Below are 23005 nucleotides of genomic sequence, written 5' to 3' on the forward strand. Positions count from 1 at the left end.
AGAATCAAATATTCAAGTGCTATTAAAAGTAATTTTCTCTGTATTTTTCTGAAACATTTTAATCAGATCATATAAACTCAGGCAAATGAGGTAATACACAATATGTGTCCACTTTTCACACTCCATAATAATTGCTTCAGTTACACTTACCTCCTCTAATATTGTTTCTCTAATTATCTTATTTTGCAAGTTAGGATCTTTTTAACTGCTAAGCTTATCTGGAGTCAGAACCTACATATTATATATCCTTTTTATGGCCTTTAATGGCAGTTTCATATCGATTTAAGTGAAGTTTTTCCAGCCTAATAAAAATAAGTGTATAAGTTGAAATGTTTAGAAATAAAAGAAGCAGATACTCATGCCTAAATGTGATGCACTTATGTGCATATTATTTTACTAAATCATGGTTTATATTGTAGATGTGGTTTTACATACACATAGTAATAGTATATTAGTTTATATTTCCAAAAGAAACCAACGGTTTCCTCTAGTTGCATAGATTGTATTACTGCTCAAGTTTTCAGCTTTAGAAATTTGACTTACTAATAGTGTATATTCAAATGCTGAGTCACATAAAGACTATGTTTTGACTATCCTGACCATAAATCCAGTCTTGCTAACAATACATTGGAAAAGCTTTTGGGTTTGGTACAAAATTAAATTCTTTTGAAAGGTGCTATCTTTGTAACCCCAAAAGAAAGGAGACAAAAAATTAAACACCTCTGCTTATACACTCTTATGAAGATCACTTGCTTTGAACACCATTGAGTGATATCTAATTCTTCAAGGGGAATTTTTTTTTTTGGCTCATATAGTTTTTTAGTTTTCAGATGTTATTCTCAGAGAAGGTATATTTATGACTTTCAGAAAGATTCTAATTCATATGTTAGGGCAGACAGATTTTCTTTGGGACTTAATACAGTTGAACTTGTACTCTCCTTCGTTTGACAAGAACCTTAGTCAAGGATTTGAACATTTATTGATTACTTAGTTTTCTACTGTTTAATGAATTAATTAATTTAATTAATTAGTTGAATTAATGAACACATTTAACTAATTAAAATTACTACTAACACATTCCAGCTTTCTAGTGAGATTACTTTGCTTGCCAAATATGTATCAAGACCTATTTTATCCAAATCATCTTCAACTCAACACACAGGAATATGGTCTGGAAAACCTGTCTTTAATTTTCTTTTGTTAATAAAGCATATTCAGCGTGGGTTAGTGCTGTCTATATTTCTCTCTTTTTATTTCCTCTTTGTTAATGCAAACCCATTTATCAGTCCTCATGCTTGATCAGCTAAGGTATTCTCATTTATTTCCTCCATTCCTCTTGATGACTACAAGCCTTGCAGATACTAAAATAGTTTGCTGATGACTCGGTCTGCACTCCTCACTAGTAATTGACAAATCAAGTAGGTAACTTGTGGTGCAGTGATTTATATTTGAAGTTTTTATAATAGTTTTAGCTATTATTAATTTAAAAGGAATTCTTCTATAAGTTTATGGCATCTTTCTGATACCTATTTATCATCATTTGCTTCAAATAAGAGATGGAGTTAATCTTGGAAAGAGCTTTGCATGTTTTTTGGACGGAAACTGAACACCACCCCAGTTGAAAATGCTGACTCATCTTTGTCTTATTGCTCTTTAATTTAAACTCAGAACAAAGCAGCAAGATCTTATCATCAGAGGAGCAAATTAAAATTTTTACTTGAACAAGCCTTTGTGAACTACAGGATTTAGTGAGGAAAAATATTTTAAAAGCCATAGATCAGAGTAGATTTTCACAGAACACAGGTGCTGAGATATTTGTAGTGACTTGAGGGATATACTGGTTTTGTTTGTCAAAAAACAGCAAAGCTGAAAAACTGCCAGTAACTCATTTGAGGTGTTGACGTGGCAGTGGAATGGGGAAGCAGGGTGATTTACACCTTGGAATCTGAGAGCCCTTCTGCAGTTTCAGAGATCTTTTGATTTTTAAGATGTTGGGTTCTTAGCACATACCTGCACATCTACATAATTCAAGTGGCACCAATGGATTTGGCATCAATTTCTGCCCTTGTAGCCTTGGCAAATTTTCTTGTTGATTTTCTTCTGGGACAAGACTAGTCTGTCACTTCTGAATGCTTGTTGCCTTGAAAACAGTCAGACTTTTCATCAGCAAAAAAATCCAGATTTCATTCAAATATGTAAGTGCTGTTTTCTAGCAATAAATTTGTTCTGTAGTTCTTGTTGGCTTTTTTCCCCCCATACTATTGACATTTAATTAACATAGCACAGATTATCTCTTAGTAAATATGCAGCATGTTTATAAAAGCTAAACTGTCTTCCTGGTATGTTTCACTGAGTGGTAAAATTAATGTTTTTATTTGTTCAGATGGTTCTTTGGCTCAACCAAACGAGCAGATGCCGAGAGACAACTGTTTTACCCTGGAAACCAGGAAGGAGCCTTCCTAATCCGAGAAAGTGAAAGTCTGAAAGGCGAATACTCACTCTCAGGTATATCCTAGTTTTTCATCTGAAGCAACGTTTTAAAAATTTCTCAGGTGATCTGGGCTTTTTCATCTTTGAGAAAAATAAACTGAGGGCATGAAAATGAAATTAAGTTCATAATAATGTTCATAAAATTAATAATTTTTTTCCCCAGGAGACATATAAAGAAAACTTGGTGAAAGTATTTTGAGTTTATATTTTACAGATTTTGTTTAACAATATGCTCAGAACAGAAATGAACCTATTTATACTTAGTACTTAGTGTTCTAGCTGCCTTAATATATTATTTTCATGATCGAAGCATTAAAAAATACGTTAAAGTTGTACACTAGAGCTCTGATTAGTACACAAAACAAAAATAAAAAATAAAAGCATGTTGACAGGTATCTGCAATTTAAGAAAAGGAGATTTCTGTTAGAGCTTATACATACGTTTATATTTATTTGTTTTCAGGGATAAAATCATAGGAAGGTCTTCAAAGCTGTACTTTAGAATCGTGATGTTTCATTGAAAATTTCATGTAAACATAATTAAAAAATGAGATTGATAATGATGGTGCATTTTGAAATTTATTTAAGTCCTTTATTTGATCTGAATGATTATCAAATTAGGACACTTATTCATTAATAATTTTACTCACATCTAAGTACATCGTATGCTTTATGCTGTAGATATTTGCCATTTTAGCTGGTAAATGTGATTGTTCATTGGTTGTTTTCTGTGAACATTTCCCATCAAACTTGTCATACAACTGTGAGTCAGGAGTATAGTGTTGTCCTTGGGACGACAGGGCTATACACCCAAACTTCCTAATGTATTCTACCTATATTAATTCCAGAGCCAGGAAAGGCTTTTGATGTTTGTTAATAAACTATGAGTAGTCATGTGTAGAATAAAGTCAGTAAAATGTGAGGCACCTTGTCCATAACCAGATCCTTTCATTTTGACTCCTCTTTTGCCTGGATGATTATGAGTCATTCACTTTCTGAATATTACACAGAAACACAGCTTAAGGAAATTTTGACAAGTTCTTGGTTTCACTTTCCCAATTATAACTAAAGTGTTTGTACCTGCAATGTCTTGTGGTAATTTGAGGAATGCTTTGTATTGCTAAGGCAAAGAAATGTGAAATACAGGGAAGTTTACTGAAATAAATGTAAATAAATTTACAGTACTGGGAGAGTTTACTCCATGGTTTTCAGTTTGCCCTCAAGGAAGTTGGTCCTTGCCATGAAATGCTTAAATGAAAACTACCTTTAGCAAGGAATCAGACTGCTCCTGAGCTGTGACAGAACAGACCCCTTTGTGTGTGCACACTTTCATCCTAGGACTGTATTACAGAGACTTTTCAAAATGCTTTCTCTACATGTGCCAACTTATTGCTGTTGTTGCATGCTTTCAGCTTCCTTCAAGTGTTGTTCATCAGCAAACTGATTTCATCCAAGAACTGGGCTAGACTGATGACATGGTGGTGCTGTGCAGGGAAGGAAAGACAAGCCTGTATTATCTTCTTAATGATGGCACTTGAATACATGGCACATTACTAAGAATCAATGAAAAAACTTTTGCTTGTGCACCTGGGAGAGGAAATGCAAATTCTTTTTATTATTCTCCAACTATAGACTTTTAGAAAAGGTTTAAAATATTAATTATTTATCCCACATCCTAACCACTTCTCTAACAGGAACGTGGAAGTATCTGAGATAAACTATGAGATACTCCAGAGAAAAATCCAAGAGAATGAAAATAAAAATTAAGCCACCATTTGTAGTAGTAAGCGATCACTCTTTGATGCTGCTATTTAGTTTTTTGTTACAAATTTTGGATAGAAAATTTATTCCATCTGATCTAGTATATTTGATCCAATTATAAAAGCTTGTGGTAGACTTTTTTTTACATTTTTCGATAAGCTTATTTAGGAAGAAGAGATTTGATGATGACTGATAAGACCAAGATATGAAACCAACAGTGTGGGTTTGTTTCATGCTGGTTTGTTTGATTAAGGAAGATAAGAGTGGTGCTGAAGAAAATAATATACACAGAGGCAAGGCTCCAGCTGCAGGAGTCAGCTCTCCTTGCACAAACGTGGGTTGTCCTCTGAGCAGGCATATATGTGTGAATATATGTACCATCTCAGATTTATTAAATATTTGTGCTCTTTTAGGCAAAGAAAGAGGATAAACTCTGAAGCAATCTGTAGCGCTATTGGTGGCATCATTTCCCAGTGTTGCTAGATCTTTTAGCTGCTTCCCAGAGTTGAACATAATTTATCCTTAACATGCTACTTCATCCCAAAGAGCTAAATATTATTTGCTGCTTGCTGAATGGGCTTAGCTGAATGGAATCTGTTTGTATTGTGCAAACTCTTTTGCTTCCAACATAATACTATACAGCATAGTCTAGATGTTTTATGTCCATAATCTCATTGCCTACTGTCTACTTCTTGGAAAGCTAGTGCATTCTAAAGCAAACAATGAAGTGGTGTGTATTGTGGGAAGCATTAGTAGGAAAGAAGTTTGTTCAGTTCACCAGGTTCTACAGAGAAGAGAGTTTTCCTGCATCTTTCCTGTTTGTGCCATCAGTGATAATTATGAGACATGAAAGCTGAGGCAGAAGGATGGCTTCTATCTCCGTGGTAGTGTATACACTGATACACTGACAGGGGAGAAGTCACAATCTGATATTTTGAAATAATTCCCTAATTTCGGTTTCCAAATTTTTTCAGTCCAGAGACATTAGACCTCAAAAGTCCCATCTTCTCTAGATCTGATTGGTTTTGCTCTAGCTTTTATTGCTGTTTTGATTTCATTGCAGAGTAGATAAGAGTGGCTTAAAGAGTGAAAACCTGGCTTTCAGAATTAACGTCTTCAAGAAAATATTTTAATTCTCTGTCCAGCATGCCATTTAGGTAAAAAAGAAGTTGAAGAAAGATTTTTACCCAAGAACCCAAAAACTGATTTTGTAAATTTCATGCTTAATTTCATATGGGCAATGAGATATGTAAGAGATTTGATGTTAATTAAGGAGACAAATGATCCCCTTAGTAAGAAAAAAAATCAATCTTTCATTAAAGTTGCACTTTTTACTTCTAACTTGCCTTGTTGGGAAAACTCTCAGTTTGTAACATTTGGATAATAAATAATTATTTAAATTAAAAACAAAAATTCATGTTCAGAAAGATTTTTATCATCTGTGAATAGTGAAATGGAAAGCTCATCAAGCCGGATAGGCCACTGACATGTGTTACTATAAATTTAGAGTGTTTGACATTTTAAAAATAGGTTTTCCCATTTTGAAAATGCACATGTTGTCGACAGATTTTTATGTTGATGACTCCAGCATCTGGTGTGAAATGCATTAAATTTTAAACATGTTGGTGCCATCTTAGATGTTGCCTCTTTTTAATTAAAAGCCATAATTCAGATGCGCTCAGCTTAATTGAGTGTCATTGCCAATGCTAGCAGGAGGCTCTGTACTTAGCCCATCATTGAATAATGGTATCTGAAAGACTTATTGCATTAAATAACAATGTAAATTGTTTGTGTTTTCTTCAGCTGTTTTTTCTGTGCTCCTAAAAGAATATTGTGTGCTTTCCTCTTGGGTTCCAGCATAGGAAAAACAGGTAGTTGTTTAAGGCAGCAGACTCATCGAACTGGCAAAATCATGGCCATACTGAGAGGATGATTTTGGATCTGTCTCTGTACCCATTCTGTGCTGGTGAGAGTGATCTCATGAGTCACCCTCCTCTCACATCCACTCTGGGCATGGAGACAGAGCAGAGGTGCTGATGGCAGTGATGCATGGCGAGGGCTGGGAGAGGACTGTTCACAGGAGCTGTGTTGGGACACATTGCTTTTGGCAGTAATGGAACATTACTGTCTCCATGACTCATTTGGTGAAGGTGTGGACTCCGCTGATGCCACCATAAATTTTTGTGCCCTGGGGAAGAAGTAGTAAATTATTTTTTTCACATTCTTCAGGTGCTAAAACCCACATCTGCTTAACCCATCATGTGAAGATGGATAGAGAGGATAATCCTTCTGCTAGACTGAAACCATTTAGAAATCTAATTGGGAGCTGTAATTCTTTTGGAAAGGGCAAGTTGAGGAGAAAACCTCTTCAGTTTTCAAACCCAGCTACTGCCAAGCTGTATGAAACTGAAATTACAACCCTGTCCTGGTTAGTAGTCTGGCATGGATATAGAGATGACTGGAAGGGGTTATGGATAGTTGTGGTTACTGTGCTAAAAAGAGAGGGAAAGGACAGCAACACACATAGACTTCTTTAGGGAAAAAAGGCCAACTTTATTGTACGGACAGCCTGTATTTAGAGTATGTTATGTGGAGCTAGGACAGGACAGTAGCTCATTGGACAATTGGGAAAAACATCCCTGGGACAGTACCTCAGGATGTATCCCACGGGAAAGGCACCAGGCGTTAATTTTTATTATGAATTCCGCTCTGTTTTTCACCATATTATCACCCTGGGAGACTTCCTCCCTAACTGAAGCTGTAGTCAGCTTGTCAGCCTGGGAATGGACCTGAGAGCCAGGAGAAATCCAGGCCTGAAGAAGAATTTCCAAGCTGTAATTTCCTAGCTCTCTAAATCTGTGTGTCCACAGATAGTCCTTTCCTGAGTGACGTGTGCTCTGTATAATTTTGGCGGAGGAGCCACAATGTGCTGTGGAACCCCAAGTGTGTGCTGTAGGACTTGTACAGCCAAACTCAGCCCTAAAACAGAAGTAAACAACCCCCTGTCAAATACTTCACTAATATCAGCTACTTATTGCAAGATGAGATATTATCAGTACATAAATTTTCTCCATCAAATCACTACCCGACCTGGATGCTGTCAATCATAAGCCTTTGTAAAAGGCTCATTTAAGAAATTAGAGCACATCCTTCAAACCAGCTCTTTCATTATTAATGTTAGCTACTTCACAAGTAATAATTTTAATACTGCTAATAAATAAATCAGATAGTCAAACTACTATTACTTGTGATATACAACTAAAACTGGATTAACACAGTCATCCTGTTGGCCTTTTTTCAATGCATCATAAAGACTAATTTGTCTGGATTAATTTTCCTGTGAACTTTGGAAAAGTCATTACATTTTCAGTCTGTTCTTACTGAATTACTCATTTCTTCAGTTTGCTTCAGCTCCATTTCCAAATGACACATTGCAAAAATATTCATAAATTTTACAGTTAAAAAGTAGTAATTATGAGTATTAATTAAAAAAGAAATATAATTTGAAAACTGCAATGTAATATGGATTTTGTTTACAAATATTCTCATTGCTGTCCTCATGCAGAATTATAAATTCCCAGATTCCTAAAAATACTACCCGAGTTGGAGTATTTTGAAAAGCTCCTGTCTGCTCTCTGGTGGTCTTGGATGACAATCGCACAGTACAGTGCAAAAATATTTGATCATCCACAATAGTACTTAAGGAAGGAGAGATTTCCTCTTTGATTTCATCACTTAGATGGTGAGAGAAATTATTCTTCTTATCAACTTTGCTAATTTCATGCAACCAATTCTATATTTTTTCTACATACAATATGTAACCATGTATTCTCTTATTATAACCAAAGCTATTGCCAAGATGCATGCAGTAGAACAGCATAAACAATCTGTCTTCTAGGTTTATTGTGGAACACTCTTAATGTTAGAGCTAAAAGCTGTGGACTTCTTTGGAGCTAAATCAGTTACCCTTCTGTATGTAATATAAACTCTCTACTGCCCATTGAACATGGACAGCGATGTTTAAATAATGGAGTGTCTTGTAAATGACACCCATATAAGTGACTAATTCTTTTTCAGCTCTTCTGAACTGCCTTCTCTGATGATTCTGAGCCTGCTATTGCTTCTACTGATATTCCTTCATAAAGATCTCTAAACTAGTGGGTGTCCAAACTTTGTGGTTTTGTGTGTGTGTGTGCGATTTATATTTATTTTTTGTCTCTATGATCTTGTGCTGGTCCACGTCTAGCCCCAGCACGCAGTGGCCCAGCCTTTTTTCTGGCACATCTGAAGAGTGCTCCAGCAGTCACAGGGAGGGACACTTTGGCTGTCATGATATGTAGATAAGTAACTTATTAAGACACAACAGATTAGAATAAAAAAACATTCCACTGAAAAGGAATTAATCAACTACCTGAAACAGAGCGTTATTCACCTGATTTTTACACATTCCAAACATACAAAAATTCAAAAAAACCTTTGGAAGATGTGAGTGCTTTTCAGAGAACAGTGGCTATGTGGAGGGTATATCTGTTTCCTCTAAAATGCCTGCCAGCCCAGCAGCTGCTGTTTGGAATGTTAACCTTAAAATAAAGGAGGATAAAGGAAATATTAAAAACTGATTAAATGATTGCTGTCAATTTGATGCTTTTGGCTGGTTTTGAGGTCTTCAAAGATGGGAAACGTGAGCTGCCTCACAGAAGATGTGTTTATGTACTTCTACATCAGTTCTTATGCTGGAGAATCTCCAAGTCTGAATAGCTGGGGACTAATAGACAAGATGCATGAAGTTATCTGAACAATGAGCTTTGGTTTGAACAGTTGATTTATTTGGAACTAAAATAATTTATTTTAAGGTCCTCATAAATATATATTTAGGAACATTATGGTTTGGGTGTAAATGATATTGTACCACTGCAATAATTCCTGGACACTCAATATATTTAAATCTTTTTAGTTTTTGATGGTACATCTGTGAAGCACTACAGGATCAGAAAGAAGGATGGAAACTTTCTCCTAACCGAAAGGAAAACTTTCAAAACTCTGAATGAGTTGGTTGACTATTATAGCAAGAACAGGGATGGCCTCTGCGTGTTGCTCAGACAGCCATGCCTAAAGGTAAGGAGTGGATGCTAGACTGTGAAAAGTAATTTTTGTGAGCAATCTCATCAGGTATCTGTCAGAAAGTGTTGACCCCATATCTTCTTCTACCATTTCAGAATGTTAATGATCTGCTTGTTTTCAGGAAGTTTTGGGTAGTGTTACAGTTTCATTCTTGAGGCTAACAAATTAATAATCAAGTACCATGTCATTTTGAAAAAATCATCAAGTGTCTGGGGGGGGGCGGGCTGGGAAATATGCCAAATCATGATTTATTAATACTTTTTTATAAATATATATGGAGATGAAATCTCCAACTTCATAACTCTAGCTATCCATAAGTAATTACTGAGACAAAACCACAAGGTTCTGGCAAACAATATGTCACTGTTCAAAAAACTTGCTAGAGGGGTGATTTCTAATTTTTGCTTTTAATGGCAGGATATTTTCCGTAGCATATTTCTTATTTCTAACAAAGAGCACCCAGTATAAAGGTTGTATTTTATGTTGTCAATTCACTTTATTGCATGTGTGCACTGTAAGGAAACATTATTCATATCTCTTCTAGCTTTACACGACATAGTTAACAATGATTTGTATATGTTGTTGAAAAAATATTACAAGTCTCAATTATTGTATTATTTATTTTCTTTTACCAGACACAAACTCCTGCTACTTTTGATTTGTCTTACAAAACTGTTGATCAGTGGGAGATAGACCGACGATCTCTGAAATTGGTGAAAAAATTAGGATGTGGTCAGTTTGGTGAAGTATGGGAAGGACGGTGGAATAATACCACCCCCGTGGCAATCAAAACATTAAAACCAGGTATGCGAGTTATTCTTAAATGTTAATAACATGAAATATTAGCAAGACTGCTCCTTTACTTTTTAAATGGTACAGAAAAGAGAGCCTATCTGTATATGCACTCATTCTTAAAATCCACACACCTAGACATGAAGATTAATAAAGCTCTAGGTCCAGATAGCCTTTGGTATTTTGAATTAGAATTTTATACAGTTTTTTGTTTCTAGATGAGCTGAATTAATTCAATTTCTGTGTCACATAAAAAGGCAACCGCAGCAAGGGTTGTACCTATTTTTTACAGTATTGTTTGTATGGAAATGAGTAACTGTAGATTGAATAATCTGTAGGTGAAGTAATTGATTTACTAGCAGTTTGTCATCTGTAGGATTTTTCTAGTGATTAGGTGCTATATTACAGTGATTTCTTTGGTAATATAGAATATTTACTGTGCTAAATTTGTACTTAAGGAATGCTTTAATCCTAGTATTGTTTGACTAAAATTTTTCAAAGTTTTTGACACACAACATTTATACCCACTATTTGAATGTAATATAAGATTGTGACTAATACAGGTTTTAGCATTTTTCTTAATTATGTTTCATTAACTTCAAATAATTTCTGCATTTTCAATTGACAACATAAAATATCTGCCAGCAGATGGCAAGAACCACATAGATTAGAGAGGTAGCCTGGATGATGTACATGCTTTTTAAAAAGACATAACAACATGAGCCGTGGTTAATTGAAAAAGCCTGTGTTGGGCACTAATGAACCTGATGCAGGAAGCAGAACAGATTCAGACCTTTGATTCAGAATAACATCAATATGCTTGAGCACTGCATGAATGGTCCCCTGAACAGGGAGGAATTTAAACATATGTTTTAAGGCTCTCTTCTATCAGGATATCTTTTGTGTTTTGGGACATGCAAACTGAAAAAAAATAAGCACTTTTTTTTTTCTCTGCTTAACTGAAAATATAAAAACTACTCAAACTAAAGACCTTCTCTAATCCATATGAAAGACAATACTTTTTCAGTGAACAGGTGCATCTCCCTAGTGACTCAGCAAACAGAAACAAGCTCTTTATCACTGGAATAAACATAAGACTCACTGCAAACTTGTTATCACGTATAGACTAGCACAGTATAATGGAAGAAACTCCTTCAACTGTGATTCTTTTTGTAGTATCATAGTTCACCTGGGAAAAAGGGCTCGATTAATCAATACTTTTTCTATCTCAGTTTTTCCCAGTCCAGTCTGACTCTTGCTAAGGTCAAGAGCAGTAGTTTCACTGATTGCATGGTGGGTTGTATTGAGTTAGGGCTGTTAGAAGCCCCACCTGGATGCAGTGCATGGATAGCAGAGTTTGTGACCTCACACTGTGATAAGGAAGCCATGTGCATTGCACATGGTGTTGCTCGGAATGAAGACTTTGATTCATCCCTGATAAATTATGTACTTAACACCGAATCTCTTATCACTGTACTTTGTGAACTATTTCATTCTACAAAAACAGTTCAAACAGTCACATACGTAAGCATTTAACATGTAATATTACTTCTCCACGGAATTATCCTCTTCTGTAAAGTGTTTTAAACTGTATAGTGAAAGGTATTTGGAATGCTTTGCAGTAATCAGCGCATTGGTTTTCCACAACTTGTGCTCATTGTTACTCATGAGGAATAACACTTCACTAATTAAAGACCAACCACAATACCCTGACCCTAAACTGAGTAATAAATGTTTACCTTGGTACTAATAAAATTTCAGCAAATGGTAGGGTCGGTAATTTCATTCACCATAACATAAAGTTGATAAATGAACCAAAAACATAATAGTTAATGAGTAATCAAGAAATATATTGTGTTGATGATTGAAGCTTCCAATGTTCTCATAAGCAGTTTTTCAGGCTTCACATGTAATACACTGTAAAATGAGCCTCTCCTATTGCTTGACTCAAAGATCTAAATCTCTTGTCTTTACACTGGGGCAGAAGGGGGTGTATTTTAAACTGCAGACTTTTTCATTAAGCTGTTTTACAGTGTAGACTCTCTGGACAAGCAAGTAATGAGAAAAACAGAGGAGCATGTTAAACTCAAAGTGATCTGGCAAATATAAGGGGTGAGATGGAAATGGTTCTGCTAAAAAGACTTTACCACCAGAGAAACTGTGAAATGGAACAATGCTCCTATTACCACACAGGAGCAGGTTGATCAAGGGTAATCATATGGTGAACAATAGAGAAGAGCATAATGCAATCAGGATATCACAGATTTATAGGCCTGAAGGCCAGAAAGGATATCTGTTACTTTGGGTTTTTCTGTTGAGCATTATTTTGCAGTGTACATCTGTTCTAGACCATATATAGTCAGAATACTTTGCTGTTATATGCCATTACACATCATTCCTCTGCTGAGATTAGCAGTTATATTTTATCAAAACACAGCTTGCTCTTGACTACTCAATAATGAGAAGTCCTCTAGTCCTAAGATGAAGGCACTGCAAGAATGTGCACCTAATTACACATTTGAATTTACCTGATGTCTTCCCTTTAACCCTTGCTATGTCTTCTTGTAATAAAATAAAAGCCTATTTGAATGTATTAATTTTTCTTTCCATTCTGGAAGTAAACACAGAGTGGCTTAAACTAATTTTCAGCTGTCTTTAGAAAGGCTAAATGCAGTTTCTTGTTATATAGTATCCTTCTCATTTCTCAAATAAACTTTCTCTGGTAAGATGGCAGTAATGGCTTTTCCCAAAGTCAGTTCTCCCTTGCCAGTGTGTGATTTCTGACTCGTGAGTGATTAGGGTACTCAGAAGTCTGTTTCCATTCCAATTCGGAGCAAGAAAGAATTTTTCAAATATTTTATACAAACTCAAAATTTCACAACTATTTCTTCAGAAACATTGATGTGCAGCATACTAGCAACGTTGTCTCTCTTTTTAGGTATCTGGCCTCTCAGATATATCAAGATTTTTTAATAATTAGTAGGAAAAAATAAGCACTCACATATCAGATAAAACATATTATAGATTAAAAATGCATATTACAATAGGAAAATAACATGCTATTAGAGCACATTTCTTTATATTGATTGTAAAGTCCGGATTCCAGGAATCCGAAAATCATAAAACAGCTTCCTCCCTGCCCCCTTCTTCCTGGGCTTAACTTCACTCTCGAACTCTTTACCTCCTCCTCCCCTGTGGTGCAACTTGACAGGGAATGAGGATTGTGGTTAATGCATCACACGTTGTCTCTGATGCTCCTTCTGCCTCAGAGAAAGGGCTCCTCACATTCTTCCTCTGCTGCAGCAAGGAGTCACTCCCACAGGAGAGTCCTTCACAATCTTCCCCGGTTTCAGTTCTACCTCCAAGCTGCAGTTCTTCACAAACTGCTCCAGTGCGGGTCTCTTCCATGGGATGCAGTCCTGCAGGAGCAGACTGCTCCAGTTTGGGTGGCGTATTCCCCATTCATAAACTTCACTAACATCAAGAAAAATAATTCCCCACCCCAAAAGCAAAACACCACAATCACGATACCAAAGTCAACAATTTGCACACACCCCTTTTCCCTCCAGCACAATTACAACAACTGAAATTCCTTGAGATCATTCCACTCTTTGCTCTCAAATATCATTGTCAATGTCTTTCCCATTATCTCTCCTTATTCCTTTTACAATCTATTGTTCAGTGTGACTATAAAGAAAAAGCAATAGTAATGTGATACTTTTGCTCACATAATTCTCTTATTTGTTCATGGTTCACTTGTCTCTGCTTTGGAGACATCTGTAACATTTTACCAGCCCCAACATTGCCATGAATGTGTGAATGAAAAAATAAAACATAAGAATATCTTTGCCTTAAGGAACATCTCTGACTTTTGAGCTGTTGACCCACAATTTTCAAAGAGGTGCAGTGATCAGTAGATAGGAAAACAGTCTAGAAACCAACAGTTGCTATTTCTGGTTTTGGCCTTGCACATCACTTTCTTGATGCAGGTCCCTGAACATGTCATTTCACATTTCTGTTTTTATTTCCTCACTGAAACACTGTTTTTTTCTATTTAAGTGGAAATCATTGCAGCAGGGATTTGCACTTTGTCCTATGTTGAGTGTGATGGATTTTCTAGAACCTATTGTCTGGGCTAGCTTGCTTCTCCAGCTGTCAGCATGTGAAGGAGACATCTATCATCACCAATTAATTGTATCTGATAAAGTTCCTTATGCCTGTTGAAGTTGACGGATGCATTTGTCATTATCACGTTGTAAAGCATCTCCCAAACTTCTCTCTTCATGGAAACTGTCCAAGGATGATTTTTTTTTTCAGGAGGCTTTTCCAATATAGTGTCTGGTTTGGTACTGTCAGTGGAGTTTTTAATAATATTTCCAGTTCTTTAATTTGTAAACTCTTTAATACATATACAGTGTAAAAAAGCTTTGCTCTCAGGGAAGTACCCCAATTTCCCTGAAAAAAAAGAGAATTTTTTATTCCATTTAATTCAGTACGTGGCCTTACAGTGACTTGTAAGTTTACTTCTGTATGGTGACAAAGCTGCTTGAGAATATCCAAAAACATATATTATTCATCTGTTAATGTGAATAGGATATTTTAGTCTCTTGTGTTGCCATATACTTAGTTTCTAATTTATTTCTTTATTACTCATAAACTTGTTCAGAAGATCATAGGTATATGCTTAATGCAGTCTCTACATAAATTAATTTTCTATAAACTTTACTTAGAGGACTCGGTTCCTCTCAAGTGTACAAGGGTACTTTGAAGCAATTTGGGAAAGTTTATTGAAAAGTTGCAAACAAAGGGTTTTGTGATGGGTTTATCAAATATTTTAGGGCCATTTACATTTAGAAGAGTGGAATCTGGAAAATAACTGGCCTTCCTCTCTAACTCATTTCCAGATTATCAGTGTTTATCTTAGAATGTGAAGCTTCTTCAGATCTATAACAAAATATTTTCAAATAGAAGTTAATCAGAACTAATATATCTGTTTTAAGTAGGCTTAAATTAGAGGCGATTCCTGCCAAAGCAGCACAACATAGAACATCTCAAAGAAAGAAATTCCAACATTTTATTCTTAAGAATGACTTTGAAATTTAGAAAAACATCTTTCATTCAAAAAGACAGATTATCAAGACCTTATTTTCTTCATGTGCTGATAAATCTACTCCCAAACCGGTATCTTACACAAAAGAAACCTCTACGTGTTTCAATAAAAGCATATGTTAACTACTCATTTTATGACCAAGTGGTTTCTACTTACACCTGCTCTTTATCCTGTGTTTTCCACTTAGAGGTGAAAATGTATATTTCATTATAAACATGCATATTCAACTACAAGCTAAACCCCCCTCAGTTATTTGAAACTCCATATGGCATGTGTTTCCTTCCTCAAAGGGATGTACAGTAAATTCTTTGCCACTATTGTGACAGGCTAATTTGTAACGAGCATGTTTGGTTGCTTTTAGAGGCAGTTTTTAATTTGCTTATTCAGTTGCTGAAACCTAATCTTAGGCAGAACACTCATAAAGACATTTTAAAAATCTTTTCGGTTGGGATCCAATCTTTTTATTAAGTACAATATAAGATCTACAAGGCTGTGGGGGGGTTGGGGTGCTGTCTGCTACTTGTACTATTTAAAGATATAAACTAAGTAAAACTGAAGGTTACATATGCTTTTTAAAATATGCAGGAAATACTTACCTTGTTCTGGTTGGTTATCATTATTGTCACTGTTATTTGCTTTTACAGTGTAGAAAAGGATTTGCAGCTATTCAGCTAATGGGATACTTCCTTCTTGATCAATTTATTGAAAGCTGTCATATGTGAAAAACATGTTGCTTGGTTTCAGTTTGTTGGAAGAAGTTTATAGCATGATTAAACTCAGAAATTCCTTGTAGGCAAACATTGATAGTGGGAACAAATCAGACTGTCAAGTTTTATGGTGTGAAGAAATCCTGTATAGTGATCCATAGAGGGGCCATGATTTGGAAGACCCTAAGTGAGCAAGTAGTTTATCCTTTTAAGGATCAACTTGTCAAATTTTGGCACTGATGCTAAATCATTAGTCCCACTGATGCATTTGCTTTTGGAGGCAGAATGCTTCATACCATGCAGCTTCTAGATTTTAGGTTGTTTTTTATGACAATGCATATATCTTGAAACAAGTATGCAAATGGAGCAGAATTTTAAATCAATATCAAAGTGAGTCCAAATCTTAAAAAGACAACCCTAGACCTTCAAAATATTTTTTTTAAATCTAGAATTGGTGCAAAGTTCAAGTAAACCTATAATGATAAAGTGCTGTTCTAAACAAGAAAAGCAAGCATTACAGATATTTTGGGTTTTCTCTGTCATAATCTCTGCTTTATTCAGACAAGGTGTGATCATTTACTCTTTGTGTAGGCCCTCACTTTCCTCTGATAGTGACTAAAGAAAATGTGTATAGCTTGTACCTGTTGAAACTTTGACCATTCCTCTTAACGACATCCTATAAAGTCTTGCCAAATTGGGCAGTATGGGATTGCCAGGGGAAGTATGAGGAAACAGAAGTGAGGAGTACCTGCTCCTTGCAATGTAATCTTTGCTCTCCCAAGCAGCAATGTCAACTGGCTCTTTTTTCATAAAGTCTTTATTAGGAACATTTCTGAATCATTCCTCTTGTATTGATATGAGGATATGAAATCACACACCATTACTATGTTTTAGGAAATAGGCTGGGGCATTTTTCAGGAAGTGGCATTCAAGGTAGGTGTTGGGTGAATAAGCTGATTTTATAGTCCTTTTTGTAGAACAGATTTTCTGTTGGAATTTTATTCCTGAGCCATTTAACATCCTCTAATAATTTAAATATCCATGTTTGGAACAGAGTCAAACTCCCAAAGGAACCTTATCGGTTACCTAATATTAAAAAAAAATTCATAAAGACTTTTACTTTTGCAGCCTTGGCTTCTCAAATTACTTAGTCTGATTACTGAGTAAGATGAGTTTGTTTTTAAACATGAGTTAGAGCAAAATAACTTGGATAACTAGGTATTTTCCTCCCTAATCATAACTGCAATATTTTCTTAATAAAGTATTTTGATTTGGGGGGAAGGAGACATTTGAGTAGTTGAATAATTTCCCATTTGTTTGTACAAGTGTTTTGAAGGAGACATTATTCACCAACTTCCTCAAACGTCTGACAATATCTGATAACTACTGAATCATTCATCTAGAACTAGAATGATCACTACTGATCATTCATTTGTGCATGTTTTCCTAATCAATCCCCTGTTCAGGACATAGGAGCTTTAATCCTACATTTGCCATGACTTTAGCTTCCTGTGCCATTTCTGATTGTTTCTTTGACATAGTTTCTGCATTGGTTCACTATGTATATGAATAGAACTAGAGATGTTATGATCTTATGTAACACTTAAAAAGCTGGCATCATTTGCTGTTAAGGCACTGGTATTTAAAAGATTGTAAAATTAATGTTACATCTGTGCATACATTGGTGTTTCTGATAAAGTTGCACGATCATTATAAATAGCTATTTGTTTTTGTATATCTAAAATGCACACATCTTCTCTGCATATGCTAAACGGATTTCAGTACTTCCAGGCTTTGATTGGTGAAGCTGAAAATATAGTGCGAGAGATTTTTATTGCAGCACTAGTTTTCTCTCAGAAATTTTGTGTTCATTAGCTAGACATTCTCACCTCTGGTTTCTGGTCCTTTCATTAACCAGTTGTTTGTTTAAAATGTATCCCTTAACATTCTAGCCTCACGTTTTTTTCCCTGTTTGGGGGAGGCCTGGGGGTGGCTGATTTTAGCCTTTATATTTCTGGTGGCTGGGACGCATATGTTCTCTGTCCCTACGCAACTGGAATGTTTCACTCATTAACTGTTTGTTTCAGCTGCACTGTCTGTTTTCTGTGGGAACTGTGAAGATTTGAGATTTTAATGTACTTTCAAAGACAGAAAACAATATGAGTTACTCCCTTAAGATTGCCAGGCTGGTAGAAAGCCCTTTAATAACCTCAGCTTATGTTTTGTTATATGCTGTTGTTTCAGGTTCAATGGATCCAAAAGACTTTCTGAGGGAAGCACAAATAATGAAGAACTTGAGACATCCAAAGCTTATACAGCTTTATGCTGTCTGCACTTTGGAGGACCCAATTTATATTATTACGGAGCTGATGAGACACGGAAGTCTTCTAGAATACCTTAAAAGTAAGGAAATTACTCTAAACTCATGTTAAGGGTGCTGCAGTTTAGTAAATACACTAACATAAAAGATAGAAGTACAACACCCTGGTTTAATGGAAAAGCTGCATTATTTGTCATGTGTGGGGGTGAGAAAAGTGGAAAAAAAGGTTTATGAATTTTTGACATGCCAAAATATTTGAGAAGTAGGAAAGAATCACATTCAGAGTATGATTCTTGCCTTAAAGTGGCCCCTCTTTTGTCATCCAGTTCTATGGGCAGATGGGAACATACACAAAGGAATAAAAGCATAAGTATCCAGGATAAGTCATTGTATTGAGATGAAATAGAGGCACTTCCACAAAATGTACTTTACAGCTTTGAAAACTATTACTAGTCAGGGATAGCTTTTCACTACAAATTTGTCCCTTGCCTATCTCATCAGAGCTTTTATCTCAGCAGTACTTCAAAGTGTTCTTTTGAAGGCAAATAATAATTAAAAATAAAATTGTGCAGCCTGGAACAGACTAGCATAATGATTGCACTTTTAAGTTCATTCCTGTTGTTGGGAAATGCTTGATTCTAGAGTTGTTACCCATTTTCAGTTTAGCAGATGTCTGTGAGATGCTAAATGTCTTTAAAGCTGTAATGATTTCTTGAAGACAAAATGTTTGCCACGGTTGTCATGCTGAATTTCTTCTGTTTCCATCCCATAAAACAAAGCCCTGTGTAATACCACAGACAGCATTTACCATGATACATGCCTTCCCCCGTCTTCTCTGCGGAACCATTTTTAAATGAGGGTTTGTCCACTCACAATTACAGCTAAAGAAATCTCTGACACACCCCTACCAGGAACTGCCCAGACTAGGTCTGCCATGACCTTGGGCCTGATCATCCACAGTTTTGTAGGCATTTGTTGGCCAGAGGTAGCAAGGCACAAATTTCCTTTAAATTCTCATCTTTGGTGCCTTTGTGTGCAGATTGCAGCTTATCTGATTGAAAGAGCCTGGCACATCAGAAAATGATTGCTGTACATGGAAACATTTATTACACTGGAGAAATAGCTCAGAGAAAGCCAGAATGAGTCACAGCTATTGCAGAGGTGAAAATTGACCTGTTAGTGTGCATAGAGTAAACGTGTCCAGAGCACATCAGTGCTGCAAGCCTGTGTATGGATCAGTTGCCAGCATATGCACAGCACCCTGCTCCTTACCTAGGTGCTCACTTCTGTAGCTCTTAATCAGAGGCTGTGGAAAGTTGGTTTCCAGGCAGCCATCAAGATATCCATAAAAATGTTCAGTTGAAACCCAGCCTAGGGGCATCCCTCCTTGTCTGACGGCTGATGCACAGGGAAATGCACAGAACTAAGAGGTGGAGGTAGAGATCCAAGGGTTTTGATAGGTATTGTGGTCAGAGAAAAGTCATTGCTGTTAGTTAGACTAACAAGGGAAGAGATTTCAAGCTTATATTTGAAGCTCTGTGACTGGAAGTGATCTATATCAGCTGGAGTACAACAGCTCTTGATAAGTTTTCTTGAGATTCAGCCTCTGCAGGAAACAGGAAAATATTTCCAGAAGGCTTCTGTCTCTGTGTTCTCTGTGGGTAAATAGGGCAACCTAGAGCAGATGAAAGTCCAGAGATATTCTTTGTTCCTATTCCCCTCCTAGAACTGCATGGTATGCTTTTCCAACTTTAAAAATCCCCAATATTTTATTCACAGTTACTATCACATTTCCCCATAATGACAGCTACTTAATAATGATGGACATGGGAATTCCCTGTGCACACTGTAAATGTACTTTGGGAGAGTTCTTGATGAACACTGCTATGCAGAGTTATTGAGCTGCCACCAGTATGAGAAAAATGCACCTGAAAACTTTTCTTTGTTATTGGAAGTGAATGAAATTGTCATAAATGTATGAGTGCTTTTATCAATTCTGATGGACCTGGGGCTTGTTCTGGCAGGTATGCACTCTTGAAATTCAGTGAATTATTGTGGAGGCAATGCCCTCACTGGAGAAAGTGCTGCTTATTTATTTTTCTCTTATTTTATTGTCAGATATCTGTCAATGAGAATATTTTCCTGTCTTTTCTATATGAGGAATTGTGATAGATTGCTTAGAACAGGGTGCAGACCCCAAGAGAGTTCTTTAATATTTTCTCTAATAAATTTTTCATATGAGGTTGAGGGTTTTGTCAAAAAATATTAGTAAAAAAGACCATGGAAGTGCTGCATTTTCTTTATCAGTTAAAGAATAATCCATGGGAAAATTTTATAAATTCAGCAGTAAAGCCTGATTTTGGGTGTGGAAGTTATAGAAACATATCTATATCTATCTATCTATCTATCTACTTGGAGCAGCCTTGCTGTACCTAAAGGGAGCCTACAAAAGAGCTGGAGAGGGATCTTTCACAAGGCCAGGTAGTAAGGGCAAATGGCTTTAAACTGAAAGATGGTAGGTTAACATGACGTAATTCTTAGAAATTCTTCACCATGAGGGTGGTGAGGTACTGCGATACCTAGTCCAGAGAAGCTGTGCTTGAACTTGTGTGCTCTGTCTGGCCCAACCTGGAGTTTTGGAGGTGTAGTCAGAAGTCTTTAGGAGACAGACATACATGATTTACACTTCAGATCCCAAAGATACCTGTAATTTCATCCTCTGTCTTTGTGCACAAGTTGTAGCTCCTGGTCAGCTGTGGCTCCTCATTAAAGCTTTCCTTTCTTTAGCTCCAGAACAGCTGCAGTGAAGAAGCAGCTTACAGAGAGAGATCATCCAAGAAATACTGCAGCAGCCAGGGCAACAGTGGCCTCTTCCCCTCCCTCAGCCCGCAGGCTAGAGGCAATAGGTCAGCCCAGTCTGCTATTCCAAACAGGCCCTAAGGAAAGAAATGGTCTCTCAGCTGCCACTCCAGTGTAAGAGGTGGATCTCATCCTTGTCCTTTAGCATGGTGCACCTGAGTGCCCTGCAGGAAATAAAACAGGGATGGTTTAGCAGTTCTAACTCCTACTTGGCACTGAAGCAGCTCATTAAACAGGAGGCTGATGAGTCACCCCTTTTTTCCTGTGGCACTGCCTTATTTTGCCTCTAGAAGCAAGCTTAAGGCAGGCTGTCCTGGAGCATCGGCAGACCAGTGACAAACCTGTGCTCAGCTTTGTTCGTATCCTTGTCTGCTCTCACCAGGTAGTTCACATGTTCACATATTCACTTCAAAAACCCAAGTACTCATGCAAGGTGCTTGAAAACATTAGGTATTTTCTGATTAAATACAACATGAACATCATTTGTGGATTCATATCTTTGTCTAGCAAAATGAATAATAAATGTTGATGCCTCCCAGTTATCAGAACTGAAAATCTTCAGAGTGTTGTATTATTCTGTGGACTGAGTGTATTTTCACACAGTCCAATTTTTGTCCCTCTCTCTTTTAAAAGTCCAGGCAGTATGAAACGTGTAGGAGAGGAAAATACATTCTGAGTCAACCATAGAAGTAAAAAATATTAGTGCTGTTTTATCATGACAATGAGTTTATCTTCAAAAAGAATATAGAGTAAGACACATACAGCAGGACAAATGTAACAAATTTTTTTGGCCTAATTATATAAAAAAATCCAGATGAGCAGGAAATTCAAGATCTGGATATTGCAGAATAGATTAGTAAACAATGGCATTTCACACTCTTTGTAAGGTGGGATCACAAGGTTGTATCAAATAAAATGCCAGAACTGGAGGAGGCTTTTTAAAACAATGCTAAGACACACTATGACTGCAAATCAATTAAAAATAAATGAGAGAAAACTGCCAGCTGCAAAAGTTTTATTTCTCTAACACAGAAGCAGTAAGTAAAAGTCACCACTAATGACAAAGACCTGCCAATAAGCGTAGCAGCAAGGATTCCGCTCTTTGATATTAAGGTTCTGAAACAAAAAGTTGAAATGGTTTGGTGTGTTAGAGGCTACAGAGGCAGAAAGCCATGCTTCGTGCTGCAGCATTTGAGATTGGGTGACAGTGGTCCTTGAATGTAACACTGATTTGGTTTTCCATCTATTACCTCCTGGTTTAAATTTTTTGCATTGAGGAGGTTGGTTAGCTGTCCCCAGAATGCTACAAAAGCCCTGAATTTGTACTCTAATGTGTTATACCCCAGTGATTTCTTTTTTTTGTTACCTGCCTTACAGTTTTTGGATGCAGTTTTTGTGGCCTAGGACTTTCCTTCATTTGTGGAGGCAGTTTGCTCAGCTCAAAGTTCTTCTACTGCATTGTTTGAACAATGATCTTTGATTGCTTAATCTTAATTGCTGGAATTTGCTCATCTTAGTGTGGTGGGAATGACATGCACATTGCTTCAAAAAGTTCTACTGGAGAAGCAGGTAGCTTGAAAGCATCTCAAGGAGTCCTACCCCTGAGTAGCGACAGCAGAGATAACAGCGTGAAGCAGTCAAGTGGACTGGAAAGTGAAAATGAGTTATACTTGACAGCAGATGGTATTTTTCCTACTCAGAATCATTGGAGAACAGGGAACAAGGATAATTCTGTGCTTTTCCATCCTTAGTCAGCTCTGGCTACGGCCACTGGGTACTGACATTAACTCTTATTCACAGTTTGGAACAGTTTTATGAACCTGTCAGAAAGGTGCATACTATGTTA

General features: G+C 36.5%; 1 protein-coding gene across 1 annotated transcript in view; it reads left to right on the top strand.

Moving 5' to 3' along the window:
- Positions 1-23005, top strand: part of FRK (fyn related Src family tyrosine kinase) — a 47373-nt gene that overhangs the window by 18845 nt on the left and 5523 nt on the right. Inside the window, exons 2-5 of the mRNA XM_014879290.2 lie at positions 2384-2505; positions 9205-9365; positions 10007-10175; positions 18225-18383. Of these exons, the coding sequence (XP_014734776.1) occupies positions 2384-2505; positions 9205-9365; positions 10007-10175; positions 18225-18383 (611 nt within the window). The remainder of the gene's footprint in view (positions 1-2383; positions 2506-9204; positions 9366-10006; positions 10176-18224; positions 18384-23005) is intronic.

This window comes from Sturnus vulgaris, chromosome 3 (assembly GCF_052056855.1).
Source record: "Sturnus vulgaris isolate bStuVul1 chromosome 3, bStuVul1.hap1, whole genome shotgun sequence".
NCBI classification, from domain to species: Eukaryota; Metazoa; Chordata; class Aves; order Passeriformes; family Sturnidae; genus Sturnus; species Sturnus vulgaris.